Source organism: Trichomonas vaginalis, chromosome IV, assembly GCF_026262505.1.
Source record: "Trichomonas vaginalis G3 chromosome IV, whole genome shotgun sequence".
Classification (NCBI taxonomy): Eukaryota; Parabasalia; order Trichomonadida; family Trichomonadidae; genus Trichomonas; species Trichomonas vaginalis.
The window spans coordinates 22807375-22834013 of NC_067206.1; the positions used below are offsets into that span (position 1 = coordinate 22807375).

Here is a 26639-nt window from a genome sequence, read left to right on the forward strand (position 1 = left end):
CCAGCTGGTGGAACTTATATACCACCAAACCCTCCAAGAGAAGCACCTGCACCAGGACTACCTAAAACATTTACATCGTCACATGGACACAGACACAGGCATGCACCAAAAACCAAACACAACAACCAACACAACAACCAACAGTTCAAAACACTGCACCACAACCAACAGTTCAAAACACTGCACAGCAACCAACAGTTCAAAACCCTGCACAACAACAACCACAAACAGAGCAAGGACATAAAAGAAGTAGAGAACAAGGAAACCAAGAATTCTTAAAAATGCTTAAAGAAGAGTGTGGTTTCCCAGATAGTATTGACTTTAGTGACAGATATAAAGAAGCTATTGGAAAGTTCAAGGATGGAAATACTGACCCGAACCTATTTAGCTTTATGGCTCAGCACCAAAACGGATATAATCTCAAACCTGGAAAATACAAGCTCGCTAAGGGATATGATTTAATAGCATATCATCCAAATGACATGGATGAATTTACTCCGAGATATTTGATGTCAGAGCTAAATGACAATTCAACTTTCGTCATGAAACGCGTAAAAAATAGAGACGGAACGAAAGAACAAAAGCTTATGAATGCGGATGACGTAGATAGGGAAATTGTTGAAAACGGTCTCGGAATATATGAAATGCCAGCAGATGAGGTACAAGAAACTCCACAGGAAGAAGTTCAGATACAACCAGACATGGAAGAAATAGTTCAGCAACAACAGCTAGAAGAGCCTGAAGGAAACGAACAAGTCCCTCCTTTGGAAACTAACTTCACAGAACTAGATGAAGATTTGGAACAGCCGAAAAATCTTGACCCTCAACAAGAGTATGCGGAGAATATGGAATCTTTCCAAGAGTCAAAAAAAAATTCAGCTGACATAGTAGAAGAATATCGAAAAATGTTTGCCGACATACAAAAGACTCCAACACCAGATGAAAATATTCAGCATAGAATGGAAGTACTGAAAGAAAATGTACACAAATACAACAACCCTTTTTACTTACGAGCATTTAACGTTCAATCTTCGGATGAACTCGGTGAAGATAAAAGGTTAAATTTCAAGAAAACATATAGAAATGAAACATTGTTTAAAGTTCATTCAGAACCTAACCAAGATGGAAACAAACCTACTTTTGTTTTCTGCAGACGATGGAACTACAATGAGATGGGGTCATAAAGCTAACCCGGATAGGTGGTTCATAAACTTACAACCTCAATTCCAAGAAGTTGTAGACGCAATGGAAGTCAATGGTGAACCAGATATAGCTGGTATTTTAAGCGCGGCTTTAATGCCATTGAAAGATATGAAAGATGCAGATATTTTGGACCAGTATGAAATGAACATGGCTGATGGAAATATAACACCTGACGTTCTAGAACATTTATCTCAAAGAACTACACAGAACCATAGAGATGGTATATTTGGTGAAGAGTTTTAGAAAGAAAGTTAGGGAGAGAGAAGGAAGAGAACCTATTGTACATGACCTTGCAAACGAAAGTTTACAAAATGTCATAAAAACTTACTTTGCAGACAATGAACCGAGAAGGGATGAATATTTAAGAAAACTCAAATGGACAGTACCAAATGAAATGTTAGTATTGAAAAACATGTTCCTTGACAAAATAAAACCAACTACAGAAATAAATGACGCAAGACTGAAACATTGGGTAAAAGCTTTCCCATTCACAAAAGATATTGTTGGTAACATGGAAAGAAAACCAGAATGGCTACAAAAACATATATTTGGAAACGAGCTTATTCCATATGGACAAGCTCTGTTTGAAGAGCTTGAACCGGAAACTCAGGAAAGAGTCATGCAAACAATACGCGAAGACTCAAATACAAACTATGACAAAATCTTTCTAGGATATAGGTTACCTGAGATGGGCGACCAGAGCCCAAAGGCAAAAAGGGCATGGAAAATTTGCAACATACTAGATGAACATGAGGCAAAGATGCAACAACTTCAAGCAGAGGGCAATGAAGGAAAAAGAAGAGTTAAAAACTCAGTCAGGAAGAAAGTAAAGCTTGGTCCACGTGGGTTCTATTATGACAAATAAATTCAACTATTCTATATTTTTACCCATATGAAATGTACGCCGCTCAGAATATAACGCCAACAGTTTTGGATGCCATGAACGGAAATGTTTCCGAATGGTATAACGAATGCGACAATGCCATTAGAAGGTCAGAAATAGTTCCTGGAACTTACGAATATACAACTGCTGTTTCTTATGGAAACGTAGGTGAGTTTGGAGAAGGTTCTTCAACAACAGTAGATATTGCTTGCGACAGGTTTCATATTATTTCTATTGACAACTCATTCTTATACGTGGAACAAGACATTGAAATAAAACCTTCTGCCAAGTTGTCTGACAAGAAAGGTTGCAATGGAATTTTCTATGTCGGATACCAATATGCTCCAGAGTTTTCATGGGATATAAGATATATTCTAACTCTGACTTAGTTCAAACAGTAACATGGGCAAACTATGAATGGTTCGCTTTGAGAAACTCAGTACAACCACAAGCTAGAGAACAAACAGACCAGTATGCAAATATTGAGAAAATAAGAAAGACTTGACCCTAACGTTCCAGGAGTTTATGTTAACCTTTCTGGTTCAGATGGAACTGCTGCCACTAAAGTAAAACTGAAACTTAGAGTTCCTTTGTCATCTTTCCTCATCTTCAGGTTTTTAAGATACTTGCCAAACTGGGCAGGAAAAATTTCTATCGAAACTTACTCCAAGCAAAAATAACTTAGTCATTGCACCAACACAAGACCCATTCAGCATTACTGTAGCTGGAACTGGTGGAGCCAAGTTCTGTGACTTTTGCAAAGACAAGGTTGACTTAGACTTTTCTCAAACTTCAACAATGAAGTAAAACTATTATTTCAATGCTGCTGGAACTGCTTGGGACCCAGTTAAGTTCACATGCGAAAAATTTGAATGCAAGAGAATAGAAAGCAGACTTGCAGTCTATATGTTGGACCCAGATATTTCAAATGCTTTAGCTGCCAAATATATTGCAGTTCCACTTATGTTCCCTATACACCAAATATCTGTCAAAGACTTTGCAGGTGAAGTTGGAAACCAAAGTGCTGACCCAGGTGCAAGAACAGATATTGCTTTAACAACTGCAATGAAACATGCAGATACTATGTTTGTACTGTTCAGACGAACTATAAATGACTATTCTTGTTTCTACAACCCTGGTATTAAATATCATATAAACATAGATGGCAAATATTATCCAGAGAAGAATATTCTACAGTTGAGGATATGAGGTCATACAACTTGACATTAGATGCTATGAACTTTTAACAACAACTTCACAACAACCATTAACCCTGAAATGCAAAGTTCTATTATTGCCATATGTGAAAGTATGGACTCATACAGGAGGTCAAAAAACTCAATATACAAATGGAGACCGTTCAAACTTTTGGCTTGGCATTCCATTTGCTGACTCAGAAGACTTATGGGTGGTATTTCAACTGTTGGTACAGTTCAAATACAATATACTGGTGACAGAGACGGTCCAGATGAATGAGAGCAAAGAAGTTCTACAAAACCAATAGCACTTTTCACGAAGATGCTCTTTTGAAGATTCGTTCGATGAAACCTGCTGGGGCTCCTCAGATTGGTATAACGACAGCTTCCATCGAGCAGATTTTGGCAGCAGGTCAGTAAGTTGTTCTTGAACTGACTTCTCTCCGTCAAATATTGACAGTACGCCAGTTTTGATATAATATGTATTAAAAACTTTCCTTTAGAAATATCGGTCAGTTTTGTTGTTATATTTTGTCAACGTCAAGAACTTTCACCATCTCGGTTATACCAACTTTCTTTGCTTTATGAAAATATTTTGGTTCAGCAAAGACTGCTATTCTATAACATTTTCCATTGTTTGTGTAAAGAACTACTCTGTCAATGAACTTGTATTGTTTGTGTGTGTAAACTTTGTTTTGCTTCAATTCGAAGAGATACTCAAATACGTCCATCTTTTTATTCTAAGTTAAAATGTCATTTCCGAAAAATAGAAGCGTAAGTGTTTCAAAAGGTTTAATGGCGATGGCAGATGTGAAGTTAAATTCACCAACTCAAACAAACAGTCAAAGTGTTGTTGTCAATGTCAAAGACAGAGATGTTGAAGTGGGGAAACCATACGAAGACGAAGATGTATAACAATAGTTCCTGGTAAAAGAACAACCAACATACCCTGAAGTTAGCAGAGACTTAAGTTCTGTTGCAGATATTCGAAACGACTACCAACAACTGAAAGACAAACTTCAAAACTCAGGAGAAGATTGTCAAGCTTTAAGTATAATGTTAAACTTGGTCGAACACAACCCTGTAAAAGTGAACTCATATGTCATTGCACCTCATGAAGTTTTGAAAGAAACTATTGAAACTTTTGACAGAGGCAGACGATATAAACATCAAAGAAATAGAACCCGACGTTAGTTGCTGTGGTGTTTCATTATAATGTCCATTGACAAGATATACGTTATGAAAGGAGGTGAAACGTTGAACTTAAAGTATAGTTTCCCAGACGTCATAAAAATATTTGACGACCACAACATTTCATTAAAATTTATTTGCTAAGTAAATGGCAGAAGACATAATGGTTTATACTATTACGACTAAAAACCCTGAGTCATATAATTCTATAACAACAAACTTACAAAGTCCTCAAGGACGATATTGTAAACTAACCTTAAACACAATGACGACTAAAGCCTGTTTTGCTCTTTTGACAACCAGAAGATTTTATTGTTGTGAATTTGTAAAAAATACTCCTTTGAAGATACTTACTCAGATATACCACCAACAGGTTTTGTTGACTTATTTAATACTTTAAGGACGAGTGTAACATGTGCTGCAACTAGAGCAGGTTTCATTATGTTTGGATGTCCGACTGAGTTTACTATAAACAATATGAGCTATTAATACAAAACTTATATCTGGTTTTTACTACCAACAATTTCCTATAACAGGAAAAGGTGTCATACAAGGAATGTCTGTTCCATTGACTTTAAGTACACCTATTTTATATATTGTTTCAAAACTTAGGTTCAAAGTGCTATTCGAATGTCGACAGAAACTACTATGACCAAAAGATACTCATGCGTATAAACAACACTTTCTCTGCTGGTTTTGCCTATTGTTCATTCGAATGCAGAATTTTCAACCTTAGTGAACTCAAACACTTTGGCAAGTATAACGTTGACATTAGTTGACGCAAACTTTGTTCCTGTAAAACTTTTATGTCCTATGTATTTGTCAATGACGGCAGAAAGTTTCGAATTGGAAGATGCAACTGGTGAAAGTATTGTATTACAAGAACAACTTCAACAACAAATAGCTCAAGAACAACAAATGCAACAATGCAACAACAAAGTCAAGAATAAAAAAAAATATTTTTTTATTTTTATAAAAAATGTACAGAATAGATGTTTCAGATTTTTATTGACTTCCAAGCATTCAGAAATATGTGTCATTTAGAGACTATAACAAAAGCAGTCGAGATTTGAAACGTTTAGTCATTTATGTCGACTCTGCCCCAGAATGTTATGTTATGAAAGAATGGGATGTTGTCTTTAACAAACCAAGAGCAACAATAGTTTCAGAACAAGAATGTAGACAGAAACTTAAGAAAATAAAAGTTGTACAAGTTGGAATGAAGATGTTAGATGCTTGGGATATTCTTATTGTCAAAGTTAGAAGATTTTTCAGTTCGAGGTATAAAGTTTATACACCTTCTCCAAACTTCTATTCTATCTTCACTGGATATAAATACGAACAAGTAGAATGGAAAGAAAATATTATAGAAGCTTGGTTAGACCATGTCAAAGAAATTATATGCAATGGAAACGAAAAGGTTTATGAGTATATCTTATGTTGGTTTGCAAATATCTTACAACATCCAAGTGCTAAAAATGAAACTGCTCTCATTATAATTGGAAAACAAGGAACAGGTAAGAACACATTCTTTACAGATATCTTATGCAAACTGTTAGAAGTTATTCGAATCCGAATATGACACTTAGAAAACATCTGCGGTAAATTTAACTCCTCAATAGAGAATATGAAACTTATAGTTTTTGCAATGAACTTCAAAGTATAGATACAACAAAAGTTTTTAAACTCAGATGCTTTGAAGAGTCTTATAACAGACAAAGTTGGAGTATGTTGAAAGAAAGTATAAAGACCAAAGAGTTTGTGAAAATGTTGCAAACTTCATTATGGTTTCAAACAATTCTGTTCCGATGAAGTTAGAAAGTTCTGACAGAAGATATGTAGTTGTCAGAACGTCAGATTCTCATATGCAAGATACAGAATATTTTGACGACTTAGCAGAAACTTTGACATCTGACATTTCACAACCACTTGTTTTCATACTTTATGACATTAGATATTTCTAAGTTCAATCCAAGACAACAGAGAGATGGAAACAATTAGCTCCACTATAAGCTACCAAAGCTACTCTTGACCTCATGGATAGTTACCGGTTTAGATGTCACAGAGTGGAATAAGACATTAAAAATTAAAACTTCTAAACTACGAAGACATACTCCAAAAGTTAGCAGAAATGAGAAGACTTTTACCAGAGCTACTTACATGTAAGGGACTTACCTTCAAGCAGTCCGCAACCAAAGATGAATTTTTGACTTGTCCCAATTTTTGTCCGAAAGTCTAGCTCAGATGTTTGAACTGCTCCCAACATATGCACGAATTGAACGTTTGTACCTGAACTCTTCCGTTCTCAAAAAAAAAACGTTTTTTGGTTTCATGATTCGCAAAACTTTTATCGGAAGAGACAACAAACGTTCAGAAGAAGAGACAAGATATTATTTAAAACTTGTTGTATGACATAACTGGTCATAAACAAGCTTTTGAAGTAAAAACCGTCATTCTCAAACCACTTCATTTTTCGAATGTCCGAACAAGCACCGAAGCCAACCAATGGCAGATGTCCTTTCAAGGTTGCCAGACAGCGGCCCAGTTCACAAATTCAATTGCCAATTGAAAGCTTATCTGACAAACCCATTAAGACTCTCCAAAAGTAGTCTTATGAAGAGATACCAATCTCAAAGCCATGTCCTCACTGAACCAAGCTTCCAATGAGAAATGCCTGAAACGATTTTCACGGAAACCTTGCGCAATACAGACAGAACCGAACCTTGCCGACTCATCTACCGTTTCTTCGAAGAGATAGACGCCATCTGGAAGGTACTCGGAAAGGACAGAACATCAACACCGTACCTTCGTGAACACAGAATTGCCGAAGGTATTATCAAAGAAGAGGAAGAAGAGGAAGAAAGAGGAGAGAAGGAGGAAGAAGAAGAAGAAGAACACGAAGAAAAGGAAGTTTGGGCAACCCTTGTTGCCGATGACGCTTACGAAATTTCCCAACCCTACCCATACCAAATCCGCAACAAGGAGACAGGCAAGGTTCTTTACCCCAGTCCTCACAAACTTGGGACACTTGAACCTTAACCTTCGGAATCGCGGTTCAATCTTCCATGGGCAAGCTTGTCGCAATTCAATGGGTTCCAATCCAGACAAGAAGAACGAGGGTCAGACACATTGACCGGTGACAAGTCTCAACAACGTAAGGAGAGCCCCGAGTGGTTCTAAGAGTAAAAAAATTTTATTTTAGGGGGAAAACCCCAAGTAAATTTAGGTGTTTATTTGGATAAGTATGTTAAATTAAGGGTAATTTGCAAAAATTAGTTCCCTACCTTGAATTGGGCTCTTTTCGTTATCCAGTTGCGTAGGAGGTCGTCCCAGAGGAGTTGGTAGAATTGCCAATCCAAGGACGATTTGTCCTCCCAGGCCATTGAGGATGTACTGCTCGTAGAGTTTCATGACCTCTGCCTTGCACCAGACACCCTCTCCCTTGGAACGTAAGGCTTCTTCGAAGTGCTCGAATGCGAATTGGCTGCGTGACCATCCGAAATGACACTTTTGTCCGTTTGGTCAATGTTTGTGTCTCGTGCCAAGTCGACGAAAATACAGACAAACAGGTTATATATGAGTTTGAGACCAAGAATGGTGTAACTCGACCTGTCCGATTCAAAGACTCCGAGGGCGACCAATGAAATTAAACGGAAATTAGCTAGGAAGGAATATAAAATGGACTGGTTGCCACCACCTCCCACCTCCACCACCTTTACCTGTTCCTCAAGTAAATAAGCCTTTTCCGTTCCCAAGAATTCCCACATTTTTAATTCAAATTCGAATAAAAATTTGTTTTATTTCATGCAATGTTTTATTTCTGTGTCCGTCTTCAAGTATGCCCAGTACTTACGCTTGGAGAGACAATGAACTTCGGTGAAAATTTTGTCCAATTTGAAATGCCCATCTTTTCACCGACCATGCCCATTTCAATGAGTTTGTTGTACCCTTCTTCGTTCGTCATGAGTGCGTCAAATGTTCTCATAGTAAAACCTTCACTTTGGTTTTGACTTCGGAGAAGAATTTGTTGTAGTGTCAAGGACTGCCTTTGCGAACTGAGGGTAAGACCAATGTTCGACAATAGGTTTTTAATGTGGTTACTAAGCCACTTTGACCTTGAGTGAATTCGTACTTCAAAACAAAAGGGGAAAACCTTTCAACAAAGTTGTCGACCTTCTCATAATGTTTACTCTTCATCTCTTGAGGTTTCTTAATGGAATATCCCCATGTCGAATTCATAAGCAATTTGAGTGTCATTGCAAGTTTGGGTTGGAAGCTTTCCTAATATCATACAGTTGTTGTATGACTTTTCCAACTGTATAGTTCCTTCCGGGAACTCACCATCTTCGTTTGGAATTCCAGTCGGAATATATTGGACAAACCTCATGTAATGCAGCGTTAAGGTCGACATAGTAATATCTTTCGTTTGAGTCGAACTTGTCGCAACCAATTGGTCCAGTTTGTGGAAATTCAAGTGAGTCTCTTATCTTCTGAGAAACTTCCTCTGTTATCTCATAAACATCGTCGAGCAACCTGTTTCATATAAAACCTTCTGACCTAACTCAGATGCTTCCAATACAATTTGACGTCAATTGGATGTCTCAATGGAAGTTTTGTTTATAGCATCTTGAAGTTCTGGCAACCTCATTGGAAGTTCTTCTGGTTCAGGTTGGTATCCGAACAATCCAACTCCTTGTGGAATTGTGTACTTCTTTTGTACTAGAACTTTGTCTGGAAACAACTTTTGGTCTTGCTAACAGTGAAAAGTTTGTTTCGTCTTTTGGTACAAAAGTTTCTGTCAGCTTGTCATCTGGAATTGTTCCAACAAACTTCTCGAAAAGAATGTTTACAGCTCTGACAATGTTGCACTTGCCTTTTCCGAACAATGGGTTTGTAAGACTTTCGTTCAACATGAAGTGGTTGTGGACAATTGCAATCTTCAACCATGGTAAATTGAACTCAACAACATAGTCGTCATGTGAAGAACCTTTAGCTGTAGGTATGTTGACTCGATATTGACATTTGCCAACGGTGCAATTTTTGCCAATTGACCTCTGAGAATGTACCTTGTCTTCACACATGACTCAAGATACTTCATCTTCTCTTCTGAAACAGACCAGAGTTCCTGAGACATGTAAGAATGCAAGGTTCGTTGACAATTGTTTCAATTGAATTGTAAATTCCATACCTTGTCAAGTCAATGTCAGACTTATTTATGAAACGGGAAGTATCCACATGTTGTCTGACTGCTTGAGGTTAGGTTGGTACCATTTCGAACTTGACACTTGCAATTCCTTCAATTGCATTCAAAATGTCTGAGTCGGAGTCAACCATTTGTTCTCTTCTTTGTAGTCTTGAAAGCGTCAAGAAGCATTGCAGCTGTTTGTGACATTGCCATGTGCATAGTAAATGTGACCATCCAAATCTGTTATGGTCAATCTGAGATTGTATCCTTTCTTATTTCATCTTGATTGCAGCAAGTACTCCCATGAAGCCTTCTTTGTTCTTTCCTTCGTCAAAGTTTACTGTAAAGGTTCGACCAGATGTAATTTGACTTCTTCACTTCACGTACTTTTCATATGATATCTTGTTCTTTCCATGGGAGCAGTGTGTCTTCACCTTTTCCTTTTTCCTTCTCAAAGGATGCAATTGTTCGTCATGTTTCCAGTAGAATCTGGCAAAGCCGTCGTGTCCTTCAACTTGAGGTTCACTAACATCGAAAGGCATGTTCATAAGACGTTCTTCTTCTAACCTCCTCTAGTCTGTTTGGATAATTTGCACGTGCTGTTTCCAAATCCATTTCGTAGCGAAGACCAGCCAGTTTGTCATAGACTTTTATGGGTCTTCCCTTCCTATATTTAAAATTCTTCGAAACTCTCCAACCATATCTTTGTAACTCTGCTTTTATTCTAGCAGATTTTCTATCCATTCTATATGGGGGCATTTTTATTAAAATAAAAAAATATTTTTCTTTACTTTACATAACCGCCTGCTGCCATAAGTCTTTGACGCCACCCATACCCAGCTAATGAAGGTTGACTTGGTTTAGTTTCCAAACTAAACTTTGGTTTTGGTTTATCTTCAGTTTTTGGTTTTTCTTCTCTATCGGTTTTTCGTCACTTTTCGGTTCCTCTGACTTTACTCACCTGCAGGAACAGTTGTGTCGTTAACATCTTCATAAATATCATATGCCATTTGTTTTTGTTTTCCTTTCAACTTTTTGTGTTTGTTGTAAAGTTTAGAATATTTCGACTCTAAGTCAATGAGATGTTCTATAATGAACTGTTGGTCGTGAAGTAAACTTTTCCATCTGTTGTCTCGAAAGCTCCTTCAGACTTCAATATTTTATTTGTGAGAGTCTGTTTCTTTTTTGAGATACTAGCCGTTCCATTTCTATGAAAAGTGACTTTTTGTAGTTAGGGTTTGTATTTCCAGACTGGCACTTTCTATTATTGAATTTTTCTCTTCATCTGTAAGTTCTTTGACAGGTTTTGACAATGGTTCTGAACTTTTTGTTGTGTTCAAATCTACCGTTTTCAACTTCTTCGGTCATTTCATCTCAGTAAAAATTTTAGTTTGGTTTGTTTTCAACTGGTTGTTGTTGTTTTTTAAGTCGGTCTAAAACTTCCTGAGGTATAGGAAGAACTTGACAAACACGTTGTGTAACTGCTGGAAGTCGACAAATCCATCTTGAACCATTTGTCTCAATGCTGTATTGTTCATTTCATCTCAGTAAAAAACTTTACATTCCCACGTTTGAGGCGGTTGAGGTTGGTTATTGTTTACCCATTGTTGTGCATGGTTATATCCTCTGTTAAAGAATCTTTCACCTTGGTCCAATATAGTGTCCTGCTTGGTTATAGTAGTCATTTGCTTTGTTTATAATAGTTTCCTGCTTGTCTTCCTACATGTCCCATCCATCCTTGAACTTTTCCTCTTGTTTCAGGATTTGAATAAGATTTGTTGCATCTCGTGCTACATCCCAACCTTTCTGTACAGTTTGTATAATAGGTTGTGCTTTCTCTTTAAGTATACCTAATGTACTCAAAATCTTCCTTCCAATTCCAAATGCACCTCTGGCTATTTGTTCACTGCGGGCAAAAATCGGATGCAACTCCTGCTAATGCGCCAAATAAACCCATTTCTTATGGGGTAAAAATGACGAATCCAAACAAGGACCCCTATGTTTCTAAAGCGACAAAGAAAGCACTCATGATAAAAATCTTTAGTTCAACACAAATGCTTGGTTTATGGATATCTTGGAAAACATTCCGAGTATAGAGAAGATGGACCACCATACTGGCTAATATTTGTCGGTCAAAACACAAGAATACTGTGAAGCATACCATTATGGTCCAAAAATATTTTAGATGTGAAAACTGCTTTGACAATATTCGTTGACAAATACCATCCAACAAAACTGACATCTGACTGTGAAAGTTCTTTCAAATCAGATGATGTAAAAAACTATCTGCGTTCAAAAAATGTAAACCAATATTTCATTGTCGACCAAACACCATTCTGCTCTTGGTGTCATTGACGGTTTGTATAAAAATGTTAAGAGACTTAAACCAACCACAAGGTGGTGAGCAAATGAAATGTCATATGACGACAAATATAGACACTTCTCCATGGCAAAGATGAGACAAGTTTTAAATATTTACAATAGCCGTAAACAAAAAGGTTTGGGAAACCACTCCCTGAAGAAATGAAAAACAACCCTGACTTAGAGAAAGACTATATATTTAATAATTTAGTCAAAAGAGACAAACAAGAAAGAATGCCGGGCTTCAAACTTAAGAAAGGCGACAAAGTAAAAATAGAAATACCTAAACGCGACCCATATGAAAATACTATTGACTATGACAACAATGGGAACCCGACAGGTACTCACATTCGTGTTCGTAAAAAATAGAAGAAAGTATACAAGAGAATATTATGAAGTTTTAGGCAAACATGGCAAAATGTACACACTGCAAGCAGAAGATAAAACTACTATTGTCAGACTCGTTTCAAACTTGTCAAAGTTCAAGGTGGTATACTTTCAAAAACAGTTCCTAACAAATATAAGACAACTCCTGACGAATATGCTAAAGAAGTTGAAAATGACGACTAAGCATTTCTATACATGCGTAAACTGTCATGTAAGGTGGCATGTAGTCTTTACTTTGTCCCGTTGTTTGCGTATATCCTGAAACGCGATGTGTATGGTTTCCTCCTCCCTCAGTGTTACTCCAGAAACAATTTATTTAGCAAACTTAACGTTGTCTTTAACATCATATCCTTTACCTTTTGTCATTGCTGACCAATCCAATATCTATGCTTATGCCACCTGCTTGAGATGTACTTAAATCTATGTAGTGACTATGTGCAGGTAAATTTTCACCTGAAATCGTTTTACTTCCACCTGTTTCCTTTGAAAGAGTTTGCACAATACAAAAACCTGTCGACTATTGAGTCCAAGTTTCCAAAACCAAGTACTACTTCTGGTCTGTAGAGATTCATTGACGTATAAATAGGAGCCTATAGGATATAATGTTTGAAGTATTTCTGTCTTTAATGTTTGAAGCTCTGTTTTGTCTGCTTTCTTGTCATAATAAATCTTGAGCAGTGAATTTAATATTATGTTCATCCTTCATGACATAAACATCTTTACATCTAATGTTTCTCATCGTCGTTATGTCGTCATCCGATGTTAAACCTTGTGGAAAGTTAGGAGGTTTACAATAATAATGCATCCCCACCAGTTTCTTCAACCGTTCCTTCAATACTTTCTATAGCAACAGTTGTAAAACTTGTTATGTGTATGAGTCTTATCTGCTTTCTTCTCTAACTCATCGTTAACATAAGTTTTATCTGCTTTAAGGTCTAAACATCCTGAAACCCATCCTGTATCGGCTTTAGTTTTTAAAAATCTTTGATGTCCGTTCATGTACCAGTCAACCCTTTCTATAATTTCTTTATTTTTTCATCCACATATTCCTTATCCGCCTTCTTCACTAACACACTAGCCATAAGTCCTTATCTACCTTATTTTCAAGGCTAACGTTTTAAGTCTTTATTTCAGATATAGAATGTATATGAGTCTTTTTAGAATATTTCGTTTTCAGCTCTGTCACTTCACTTACATTTTATTGTCAACATATGTTTTGTCTGCTAGTTCAGGATGAGTATGTTCTTTGTTGCATAAGCATTGTTAGCTCTTTCTTCTTCTTTTGCTATTGCATCGTCTACATATTCTTTGTCAGCTTTGTTGTCAACATCTGCTTTCAAAAAGATTCATTTATAGGTTTCTCGTTTAAAGTTCCTTTTGTTGGATTTATACAGACAGTATGGTTCTTATTGTCTTGCACAGAAACTCATCTGTCATTGGGTTTAATGTCAGTTTTTAGTTTCCTTCTTTCAATGACTCAGATATCTTAGAATAGTTTGAAAAGTTTGTTGTGTTCTTATTTAGAGCTTGCATAATGAGTTGGTCGTTGTGTTGTATTTCTCTCATAGACGCTGTTTCATTTGACATTTTTATTCTAGATAAAATATGCTTCCAATAGAAAAAAGAAAATTCAAGAGTTGCTACAACTAAACATTAGAATGAACTTTTTACTAATGTCGGTCAAAAGTTTGAGACAGAGACCGTAAAGCATGAAGGCTATCGTTTTGACTACCCATTAAGATGTCTAAGAGACCCATCTGTCACAAAAGCTATTGGCTTTCGTAGAATGAAGTTTGTGTCTGTAGAAGATAAAAGTTTTCCATTTATTGTAAGGTTTCATATAGATTATATATCTGAAGGGAAACGAAAAATGTGGGAAGAAATTGAGCTAATACAAGTTGACCTTTCATCTTCTCTACAGACTGCGTTAAAAAATATAGAAGATAAAATAAATTCATGTTATGCAAAATATGCTGATGAAATATTCAAATACCGGAGCCACACTTTATGTGAGAATTGTATATGACAAACAAAATTCACAAGTGTCATTTCAAATCTACGAAAACAATCCAAATAAAGACGAACAAATATATACAGAATTCACTGCAATGTCATGGTATTATTTTGCAAAGAATGTTAAATCAGAAAGTCGAACTTCCTTTAGCAAAATATTTACAGTCGATATGCAAGAGATGAACCATTATTTATTTAAAGATGTTTTCGACCCAGCTGCTATTATTGTTCATGCTTCATTTTCTGGCGCCCAAAACTCTTTCTTATGCTTGGCAAATGACTTTTACGAAAAACCTACAAAGTTATACGAACCACCAAGTGGAAGTATTTCAGACTTTCAAGTATGGTTTACTACAGATGGAAGAAAAAGAATAATTCCATTATACCATGCGTTTTACTTAGAACTTAGTTTCATATACAACTACTATCGAACGGTAAAATATAATAAAAAATGAGAGAGATAACGAAGATCATTCATATACTTTGCATTTGGTACATGTCATGACTTTGACCGAACGAATGGGCGAAGTTGTTTGTTAACTGGTATGGTATTCGTAGTTCTTCATGATTATGGCTTAATGAACGATAGCAGTTGGTTGTGTTCTCTAAGATTTGACATTACTGTCTTTCATACAAAATAATATGAAAATAAATAAAAATTAAAACTCTAACTTTTATTCTGTCTGTGTTAAAGCATAATAGTTAAAAATCAGGGTTTAGGATAGTGGTTGTCTATATACGGAGAGGTCAGAACAATTGAAGGTCGATAAGTTCAGCGCACAGTAATTCTGATAGATTTGAATTGTGTGTTGTTCATACACTATGTCAATATCCGTCAAAGAATTGTAATGGTGAGATACGGGTAGGTTCTATTGAAGATTTTTTGGAGATATGTTTCGTGCACACACACTCCGACGGAAAAAGTGACAAAACATCATACGCATAGAAAAGCTGTGAAAATGAGAGAAAGTGTTCCGACCAAGAATGCAATTTGAATGTGAAAAAAGTGACATTATGTAAAGTTGGAGGTGATTGTGTCGTTCCTCGAAAAAGTGCAAGATTTGTTTCTTGAAATAAAATACAGAGTTCTGTCTTGAAAAAATATACACAGACTTGTCGAAATAACAACAGACTGTTCTTGAAAAAATACAAGACTTGTCTATTGGAATCTTAGCCACATTGTTTCTCAAATTTCGGGGCAGAACTTTACAAGAAAAAGCGTGTACTAAAAAACGTGCAGTTTGTCTTGTCCTGATTTCAAGATGTCTTGATATCAAGACTTGTCGTGAAAATACAAGACTTGTTCTGAAAAAAATAGACGTCGACAATACAGACTTTGTTACTGAAAAACTACAAGACTTTCGAAACAATAGATAACCGAAGAAAGTTGACAAAACCTCAACAACACAGAGGAGGGAGCGTGTCTCAATTTTATTACTTATATATGGTTTAGGGCGAATATTATTATTAAATACTCATTTAGATATATTATTTTATCTTAATTAAATTTATATACCTCAAATTCAAAGTATTTAAAATTTCATTTACATAATTATCTGCCAAAATTATATTTTTGTTTATATATTATTTCATATGGAATAAATATATAATCTAATCTATTTGCAAATCTCATCTAATTTTTAAACAAACCGCTATCCGATTTATAATGTGGCATCTTAAATTCATCATAAATTCTTGTGTTACAGTAGTATCCTAGAGTCTTCAAATTCTGCAAACCTCTCGTAGACGTTATACATTGACCAGACGTTTATCGCTGAAGTTTCATATGCCCTCGTAGCGGATTTCTATTCAGATCTTCTGAATGAGAGGGTGTCTCATAGAAACTCGTAGCGAGGCTTCTCTGTTTAAATATCTCTGGTACCTGACTGGATCGGGACCACTCTTTCAGCCTTTGCCCCAATTGAAGCTGGGGAAATGTTCAAGCAATGAAAGGGAGCTCTCGCCTATGAGAGTGAAAATCTTAGAATTTTATAGCTCAAGGTCTGAGGTAATCGCTCTTTTAATTGATTGAAAACTTGTGCTTCAAATTTCAAAACTTTCGAGAAAGTTCTTCCCCTTCTCTCAAAAGTAGAGAACTGATGACCCCTTGAGCCAACTGCCATATAGGCTCAGTAACCTCAAATAATAACTTCCCATCTCTACCTAGAAATCGCCACAAAATTGGTCGCAACTCTTTGAATGCGACGCAAGTTGGGCAATTTCGCGAGGCGACTTCTCCATTTTGCGTGCATAGATTACACTCTATGCACCAGAGGACACACTTCTCTTCCGCTGACAGCGGGAAGAACTTTCTAATAGTTTAACATTCAGACAAAGTTTTCGCGTCGTTAGAGAGGGTAACTGGAAGGGGTATAATGGTAATTGTATATTTGATTAAGTTATACCGCTTTGCTCTTTCTACTTCCTCAGAAAGTTCAAAAACTTGGGTATCAGTTCTGATTGCACCCAATGTTTTGAAACTTTTATAAAGAAATTGTTGCTATGAGGACTGAGATCTTATCGAAACAGTATTATCATCATAGCCAACAATTTCCTTCTGCAACATGTTGTGATAACTTTTTGCTGCTGTAATTAAACTGTATTATACTTTGTAAAATCAAGTCAATGTTTCCCCTGTCTAGGTGAGTGGAATTAGAGGGTCGGCAGATATACGATAGACTATAAATCTCTCACCCTTATATTCCCTTCAGAAAGTTCAAAAACTTGGAAATTGAGTGAGAAAAACTTCTCACAATAAATGTTAGAAGGATTACCAAAATTCAATTACACTATTAAATTCGTTTTGAAATTCCCAGAAATAGATTTTTAGATACGTGTTATATGTTAACAATTAATCGTAATTTTAAATTGCTCGTCGGGTTATATTGTTTAGAACAATTGCGAAGAATTTTGAGGATTTCCATAAAAAAAAAAAAAAAAAAAAAAGAAAAAGGTAGTGGGGCTTCCAGGCACTTCGTGCTTCTAGCCCCAAGATGTTATGTTGTATAAATGAAGTTTTTATTCGGAAAATTGTTAGTCTTCTGGGGTCTGAAAATCGATTATTATAATGTGTCGCTTTTTTCCACAAAATTATATACTGTTTGCATGTTTTTGGTTCAAACTTCTTCGTAAATGTTTTGTCAAGAACTTCTTCGTAAATGTTTGTCAAGACTTCTTCGTAAATTGTTTGTCAAACATGAACGTAAATGTTTTGTCAAGACTTCTCGTAAATGTTTTGTCAAAGTTCTATCGTAAATGTTTTGTCATAGACTTCTTCGTAAATGTTTTGTCAAGACTTCGTAAATGTTTTTGTCAAGACTTCTTCGTAAATGTTTTGTCAAGATCTTCGTAAATGTTTTGTCAAGACTTCTCGTAAATGTTTTGTCAAGACTTCTTCCGTACAACATGTTTTGTCAAGACTTCTTCGTAAATGTTTTGTCAATCATTCTTCGTAAATGTTTTTGTTCAAGACTTCTTCGTAAATGTTTGTCAGACTTCTTCGTAAATGTTTTTGTCAAACGATGAACGCATAATTTTTTCAAGACCTTCTTCGTAAAATCAGACAGAATTTAATTATATTTTAGTTATAAGGTTGAGTTTCTACCTGTTTTCACCTAATTTTCGAGCCCTCTTTGAATTTCATTAATTTTACAACCAAAAATAATGTTTCATGTGAAGAGTGAGATTATCACTGTTGTTTTTTCAATCTCTATTTTACTGTCACCTTGATTTCAATGAAATTTTACATCCAAAATAAATGTCTTAGGTGAAGAGTGAGATTCACCGTTTTTTCACCTAATTTTTTCACCTCTTCGTATTTCTAATGAAATTTACACCAAAAATAATGTTTAGGTGAAGAGTGAGATTAGCCTTGTTTTCACCTAATTTTCAACCCTCTTGAATTTTCATGAATTTTACCACCAAATAATAATGTTTAGTGAAGAGGTGAAGATTTCACGCTGTTTTTTCAACCTACATTCTTTTCCACCCCTCTTGAATTTCATAATTTTTACACCAAAATAATGTTCTAGGTGAAGAGGTGAAGATTCACCTGTTTTTTCACCTAATTTTTTCCCCTCCTCTAATTTTCATGAAATTTACCACCAAAAATATATACTAGGTCATTTACGAAGAAATCTCAACAAAGTCGTTTTACGAAGAATCTTTGACAACCACAGCTAGACAAGAAAGTTATTGAGAAATTAGATGAAGAAGTATAAGCAAATGCTTTTACGAAGAAATTCATGAAAATTCAAGAGGTGAGAAATGAGGTGAAAAAAGCAGTGAAATCTCACTCTTCACCCTAAAAATATTTTTGGGTCATTACACTCATTTACGAAAGAATCATCAACAAAGGTCTTTATCGAAGATAGTCACAATACACATCTGATCCAAAAGCCTTGGCTTTAACTTAACTTAAAAATGCCACGAAGCTACGTAGAAATACTACCAGTTTGATATAGAGAAGCAGGCACATTGAAAACACCAATAGAAAAACAACCACGAAACAACAGTGCAACAACAAATTACGAATGAACCCCACTATGTCTGCAGACAAAATGTCAAGCAATCCCTATGTTCTATTAAACCCGAGTTATTGTGCACAGGATGTGGATGGTTTAAGACGCGGCACTTTTAGCGAAAATGGCAGCTATGGTGAGCTGCATGACACAGCTTAAAACCTCTCAAAGTCAATTGATATGCAATTTGTCATCTTCAAAAATCAAATTATTCTGCAGATGTCCAAATTAAGTCATAATTCATAGATCATACACGAACAAATAAGTAAAACGAAAACAAACTATCGAAATTATTGACGTGATCATCACAGATAGGTATAATATGAAGTTAAACGTTAGAGAAAAGAAGAAAGAAAGACACTGAAAGAACTAAGTACAGAGAATATGCGAAAATAAGTGTCAGAAAAAGCAGAGCATAAGTAGCAAAATGCGAACAAGATTGTTATAAATTTGAAAAAACTCCATATATCAATATAAAGTAACTGAAAGATGAAGAAATAACAAAAAAGCCCTGAAGACATATATGGATAGCCGTGAGTCATAAAAAGTAAGTTGAAGCAAATTTAAAGGCAGAAAAACTTTTACAGTGCAAAACAAACCGTACAAGTATGAAAACTTAGCAACAAGAAGTAAATAAACGACGCGCCATGCAAAACGGCAATATAAAGCGCAGAATATAATAAAAGCTAATATGACTGCTTAGATGCCCACAGCAACGCTAAAGCAGCCAACTTATAGGGTCATAAGGACATAAAATATCGAAGCGGATAGAGACGTTCAAAGAAGCCTTAACCAAATGCTGACTTTAAGAACGCGCTTCGAAGCTCTTCATAGTAAGGTAAACAACTGAACGCTTCTCTATCTGCGAAATTTATACACTTCGATATGTCAACGTTTCGACAAAGAGTTAAAAGAATAGCATCAAAAATATTGACGAAAATAACAGAATGCAGCAACGAGGACAGGCAGTTCAAAGTGCCTATGACCGACCGTTAGAGCAAATGTTTAAAAGTTCAAAGAAAAAGAGTTATCTAATCGCTAAAACAGATCCTAGTAAATGCTTGTATAAAAACGAAAAAGTCAGGTAGGACATTAGACTGCAGATGGAACATATTGTTTGCCATATGAATTCTTATTATATCACCAAATCCCCCAAGATGAAGCACCTGCACCACGGAAGCTACCATAAAACAATTACATCGTCACATGGACACAGACACAGATGCACCACAAACACAAACACAAACCAACATAACAACAACCCAACAACAAGTTCAAAACACTGCCACACAACCAACAGTTCAATAACACCTGCTATCATACTAAGCTATTCACTCAAACACACAACAGAGCAAAGGTATATCAAAATAGTCAGAAAGAAACCATAGTTCTATATACATATAATTATAAAGAGTAGTGTGGTTCCCAGATAGTATGACTTTACGTGACAATATAAAGCAAGCTATTGGAAAGTTCAAGGATGGAATAACTGCACCCCGATTCCTAATTTAAGCTTTATGGCTTCAGCACCAAACGGATATATCCTCAAACCTGGAAAATACAAGCTCGCTAAGGGATATGATTTAAATAGCATATTCATCCCAAATGACATGAATTGAATGTTTCTTCCGAATATTATTTGATTGTCAGCGCTAAATGACAATTCAATTTCGTCAGGCAACGCCGTTAAAAAATTAGAGACGGAACGAAAGAAACAAAAGCTTATTGATGCGGTGACGTAGATACGGGAAATTGTTGAAAAACGGTCTCGGAATATATGAACAATCCAGCAGATGAGGTAAAGAACTCCCAGGAAGAATTAGACTACAACAGACATGGAAGAAATAGGTTCAGCATAAAGCAAGCTAGAAGAGCCTGAAGGAATTATTATCTAATCCTTCTTTGGAAAACTAACCTTCACAACTAATGAAATTTGGAACAGCGAAAAATCTTGACCCGTCAACAAGAGTATGCGAGATATGGAATCTTTCCAAGAGTCAAAAAAAACATTCCACTGACAAGTAGAAGAATATCGAAAAATGTTTGCGACCAGTACAAAAGATCTCCAAACAGATGAAAATATATCAGCATAGAATGGAAGTACTGAAAGGAAAAATGTCCTAACAAATTACACAACCCTTTTTACTTACGAGCATTTAACGATTCAAATCTCGGATGAACTCCGGTGAAATAAAATTATATTTAAGAAAAATAAGAAATGAAAATTGTCTTTAAAGTCTTTTCAGAACCTTCTAACCCAAAGATGGAAACAAACCTACCTTTTGTTTCTGCAGACATGGTGAACTACAATAAGATGGGGTCATAAAGCTAACCCGGATAGGTGTCATAAACTTTACAACCTCAATTCCAAGAAGTTTGGGACGCTAATAATCATGGATAACCGAATTATAGCTGGTATTTATTAAGCGCTGGCTTAAATGCCATGAAATATGATGAAGATGCAGATATTTGACAAGTTATGAAATGACATGCGCTGATGGAATATATAACACCTGACGCTTCTAGAACATTATCTGCAAAGAACTACACAAACCATAGAGATGGTATATTTGGGAAGACTTTAGAAAGAAAGTTAGGGAGAGAGAATAGGAAGGAAAACCATTGCTACATGACCTTGCAAACGAAAAGTTTACAACAATGGCATAAAAACTTACTTTGCACACAATGACCGAGAAGGAATGAAATATTAAGAAAAACTCAAAATGGACAGTTACCAAAATGAAATGTTGTATTGAAAAACATGTTTCCTTGACAAATAAAACCAACTACAGAAATAATGACGCAAGACTGAATGGGTAAAGCTTTCCCATTTCACACAAACGTATTTGTTGTAACATGGCATAAGAAAACCATGAATGGCTACAAAAACATATATTTTGGAAACGAGCTTTTCCATATGACAGCTCTGTTTGAAGAGTTGAACCTGGAAATCAGGAAAGAGTCAATGACAACAATACGCGAAAGACTCAAATACAACTATGACAAAATCTTTCTAGGATATAGGGTTACCTGAGAGGCGCCAGAAAGCCCCAAAAGGCAAAAGATCGGTGCATGCGCAAAATTTGCTAACATCTATCGATGTGAACATGAGCAAGACTGCAACAACTTCAAGCAGAGGGCAATGAAGAAAAGCAAGAGTTAAAACTCAGTCAGGAAGATTAAGTAAAGCTTGTCCACGTGGTTCTCTATATAAAATAAATTCAACTAATTCTAATATTTTTTACCCATATGAAATGATACGCCGCCAGAATATAACGCCAACAGTTTTGGATTGCCATGAACGAGAAATTGTTCCGAATGTATAACGAAATGCGACAATGCCATTTAGAAGGTCCAGAAATATTTCCTGGAACTTACGAAATATACAACTGCTGCTTTACTATGGAAACGTAAGGTGAGCTTTGGAGAAGGTTCTCAACAACAGTAGAAATATTCTTGCCGACAGGTATTCATAATAATTTTATTGACAACTCATTCTTATACGTGACAAGACATTGAAATAAAACCTTCTGCAAGTTGTCTCACAAGAAAGGTTGCAATGAATTTTCTATGTCGGATCACAATATGCTCCAGAAGTTTTCATATGGGATATCTAAGAATATATTCTAACTCTGACTAGTTCAACAGTAAACATGGCAAACTATGAAATGGTTCGCTTTGAAAGAAACTCAGTACAACCACAAGCTAGTAGAACAAACAGACCAGTAATGCCCAAAATTGAGAAAATAAGAAGACTGACCTCTAAACGTTCCATGCAGTTGTATGTTACCTTTCTGGTTCCAGATGGAACTGCTGCACTAAAGTAAAAACTGAAACTTAGATTCTTTGTCATTTTCCTCATCTTCCAGGTTTTAAGATACTTGCAAACGGGCAGGTAAAAACTTTTATCGAACTACTCACAGCAAAATAACCTGTCATTGCCACCAACACAAGACCCATTCAAGATTACTGTAGCTGAGACTGGCTGGAGCCAAGTTCTGTGACTTTGCAAAGACACAGGTTGACTTAGACTTTGTTTCTCCTCAAACTCAACATAGAATAAACTATTATTTCAATGCTGCTGGAACTGCTTGGACTCCAGTAAAGTTTCACATCGAAAAATTTGAATGCAAGAGAATAAAAGCAGACTTGCCAGTCTATATGTTCGGATCACCAGTATATTTCAAATCGTTTAGCATGCCAAATTATATCAGTTCCATTATGTTCCCCCTATACACCCCAAATACTGTCAAAGACTTTGCAGGTGAATTGGAACCAAATGCTGACCCAGGTGCAAGAAGATATTGCGTTCTAACAACTTGCAAATGAATAACATGAGATACATGTTTGTACTGTTCAGACGGAACTATAAATGAACTATTCTTGTTTCTACAACCTGGTATTAAATATCATATAAACATAGAATGCAAATATTACAAGAGAAGATATTCTACAGTTGAGGGATATGAGGTCCTACAGACTACATAGACTGCTATGCATTTAACATACAATTCACATACAACATTAGACCCTGAAATGCAAAGTTCTATTATGCCATATGTTGAAAGTATGGACTCATACAGCGAGGTCAAAAAACTCAATCTACGAAATTGGACGACCGTTCAAGACTTTTGGCTTGGCATTCATTGCATGACTCAACAGACTTATGGGTGTATATCAACTGTTGGTACAGTTCAAATACAATATACTGATGACAGGAGACGGTCCAGCAAATAATGGAGCAAAGAGTTTCAAAAACAATATCACTTTTCACGAAGATGCTCTTCTTGAAGATTCGTTCGATGAAACCCTGCTGGGGCTTCCTCAATTGACGTATAAACGACAGCTTCCATCGAGCAGATTTTGCAGAGTAGTGGTCGCTCAGTAAGTTGTTCTTGACCTACTTCTCTCCGTCACAATATTGACAGTACGCCAGTTTTGAATATATATCTGTATTAAAAACTTCCTTTAGAAAATAATCGTCAGTTTGTTGTTATATCTTTTGTCAACGTCAGAAACTTTACCATCTCGGTAATACCAACTTTCTTTGCTTTATGAAAATATTTTGGTTCAGCAAAGATGCTATCTATAACATTTTCCATGTTTGTTCGTAAAAGAACTACTCTGTCAAGAACTTGTATTGTTTGTGTGTGTAAACTTTGGTTTGTTCAATTCGAAGAGATACACTCAATACGTCCATCTTATTATATCTAAGTTAAAATTTCATTTCCGAAAAATAGAAAGCGTAAGGTTTCCAAAGGTTTAATGGCGATGGCAGATGTGAAGTTAAATTCACCAACTCAAACAAACAGTCAAAGTGTGTTGTCAATGTCAAAGGGAGAACCAAGAGGATGTTGAAAGGTGGGAGAAACCATAACGAGACGAGATGTCTAAACCAAAGTTTTCTGTAAAAAGACAACAACAATTACCCTGAAGTTTAGCAGAGACTAAGTTCTGTTGCAAGATATGTTGAAACGTTACTACCAAACAAATGAAAGACAAAACTTCAAACTCAGGAGAATAACCGATTTGTCAGCTTTTAAGTATAATGTTTAAACTTGGTCGAACACAACCCCTGTAATAAGTAACTCATATGTCATATGCACCTCATTGAAAGTTTTGAAAGAACTATTGTGAAACTTTGACAGAGGCAAGACGATATAAACTCAATTAAAATAGAACCCGACGTAGTTGCTGTGGTGTTTATATAATGTCATTTGACAAGATTACCTTATGAAAAGAGGTGAAACGTTGAATTAAATGTATACTTTTTCCAGACGTCACTAAAAATACTTTGACCGACAACACAACATTTCATTAAAATTTATTTGCTAAGTAAATGGCAGAAACATAAATGTTATAATAACTATTATGACAATAAACCCTTGATGTCATATATTCTATACAAACAAACTTAACAAAAGTCCTCAGGACGATATTGTTAACTAAACCTTAAACACAATTGAACGACTAAAGCCTGTTTTGGCTCTTTGACCCAGAAGATTTTATTGATTGTGAATGGTAAAAATGACTCCTTTGAAGATTACTTACTCAGTTATCCACCACCAGGTCTTTTGTTGACTTTTAATACTTAAGTGACGAGTGTAACATTGCGCAAACCTAGAGCAGGTTTCATTATGTTTGGATGTCCGACTGAGTTACTAATAAACATATTGAGCTATAATACATAAACTTATATCTGGTTTTTTTACTCCAAACAATTTCCTAAACAGGAAAAGGTGTCATACAAGGAATTGTCTGTTCCATTGACTTTAAGCTAACCTAATTTATATTATTAGTTTCAAACTTAGGTTCAAAGTGCTATCGAATGTCGAAACAGAAACTACTAATGACCAAAAGATCTTCATGCGTATAACACAACATTTCTCTGCTGCTTGCCTATTGTTCATTCAATGACAGAGATATTTCAACCTTAGTAGAATCAACACTTTGGCAAGATATTAAAACGTTGAACATTACGTGACGAAAACTTTGTTTCCTGTAACAAACTTTTTATAGTCCTATGTATTTGCAATGACGCAGAAAGTTTCGAATTGGGAAGTATGCAACTTGCGTTGAAGTATTGATATTACAAGAACACCTTCAACAACAAATAGCTCAAGAACAACAAATGACATACAAATGTCAACAACAAATCAAGAATTAAAAAAAAATATTTTTTATTTTTAATAAAAATGTACAGAATAGATGTATTCAATTTTATATGAACATTCCAATCATTCAAAATATGTGTCATTTAGAGCTATAATAAGAAAGATCGAGATTTGAAAACGTTTAGTCAATTTATGTCGACGTCTGCCCAGAATGTTATGTATGAAAGAATGGGATGTTCGTCTTTAACAAACCAGAGACAACAATAGTTTTCAGAACAAGAATTGTAGACAGAAACTTAGAAAATAAAAGTTTGTACAAGTTGGAATGAAGATGTTAAATGCTTGTGGATACTATGTCAAAGTTAGAAGATTTTTCAGTTCGAGGTTAATAAATTTTATAACCTTCTCCAAACTTCTATCTATCTTCACTGGATATAAATGACGAACAAGTAGAATGCGAGACAGAAAATATTATAGAAGCTTGGTATAGACCATGTGTCAAAGAAATTCAATGAATGGAACGAAAAGGTTTATGAGTAATCTTATGTTGGTTTTGAAGATACTTACAAACACAGTGTAAAAAATGAAACTGTCTCATTACTAATTGGAAACAAGGAACATGTATAGACACATTCTTTACAGATATCTTATGCCAAGACTTTAGAAGTTATTCGAATCGAATATGACAAACTTAAAACATCTGCGGTAATATTATACTCACCAATAGAGAAATGAAACTTATAGTTTGCAATGCAACTTCAAAGTATAATACAACAAAAGTTTTAACTCAGATAGCCTTGTAAGAGTCTCTATAACAGACAAAGTTGCAGTTGTGAAAGAAAGTAATATAAACCAAAGAGTTTTGTGAAAATGTGCAAAACTTCATTATGGTTTCAAACAATCTGTCTCCGATGAAGTTCAGAACAGTTTGACAGAAGATATTAGTTGTCATGACTCAGATTACTCATATGCAAGATACAGAATATTTTGACGACTTTAGCACGAAACTTTGACATCTGACTCTGTTCACAACACTTGGTTTTTCTATTTTATGACTTAGATTTCTAAGTTCAATCCAAGACAAAT

At 35.5% G+C, this 26639-nt stretch overlaps 2 protein-coding genes and 2 pseudogenes across 4 annotated transcripts, besides 6 other annotated features; 3 read left to right on the plus strand and 1 right to left on the minus strand.

Annotated features, from left to right (window-relative positions):
- The first annotated feature begins 392 nt into the window (after nt 1-392).
- On the plus strand, nt 393-1377 carry TVAGG3_0150080 (annotated as a pseudogene). The gene has a single exon. A coding segment is annotated over exon 1 (985 nt).
- A 238-nt stretch (nt 1378-1615) lies between these two features.
- TVAGG3_0150090 (protein of unknown function, DUF4106 family) lies at nt 1616-2068 on the plus strand (the record flags this gene model as incomplete). The annotated part of the gene is made up of 1 exon (XM_051224607.1): nt 1616-2068. The coding sequence occupies one exon, from the start codon at nt 1616-1618 to the stop codon at nt 2066-2068; it is 453 nt and encodes a 150-aa protein (XP_051109593.1).
- A 981-nt stretch (nt 2069-3049) lies between these two features.
- Nucleotides 3050-3702: a mobile genetic element.
- Nucleotides 3703-5455: 1753 nt separating this feature from the next.
- Nucleotides 5456-6190: a mobile genetic element.
- A 2115-nt stretch (nt 6191-8305) lies between these two features.
- Nucleotides 8306-9005, minus strand: TVAGG3_0150120 (annotated as a pseudogene). The gene has a single exon. A coding segment is annotated over exon 1 (700 nt).
- A 2747-nt stretch (nt 9006-11752) lies between these two features.
- Nucleotides 11753-12899: a mobile genetic element.
- Nucleotides 12900-15782: 2883 nt separating this feature from the next.
- Nucleotides 15783-17354: a mobile genetic element.
- Nucleotides 17344-17443: a terminal%2Cinverted (terminal inverted repeat of Maverick-3 transposon ID:TVAGG3_0150150).
- Nucleotides 17344-26639: part of a mobile genetic element that runs on past the window's edge.
- TVAGG3_0150160 (uncharacterized protein) lies at nt 20097-20327 on the plus strand (the record flags this gene model as incomplete). Its single annotated transcript, XM_051224608.1, has 1 exon — nt 20097-20327. One exon carries the CDS (start codon nt 20097-20099, stop codon nt 20325-20327), a length of 231 nt encoding a protein of 76 aa, XP_051109594.1.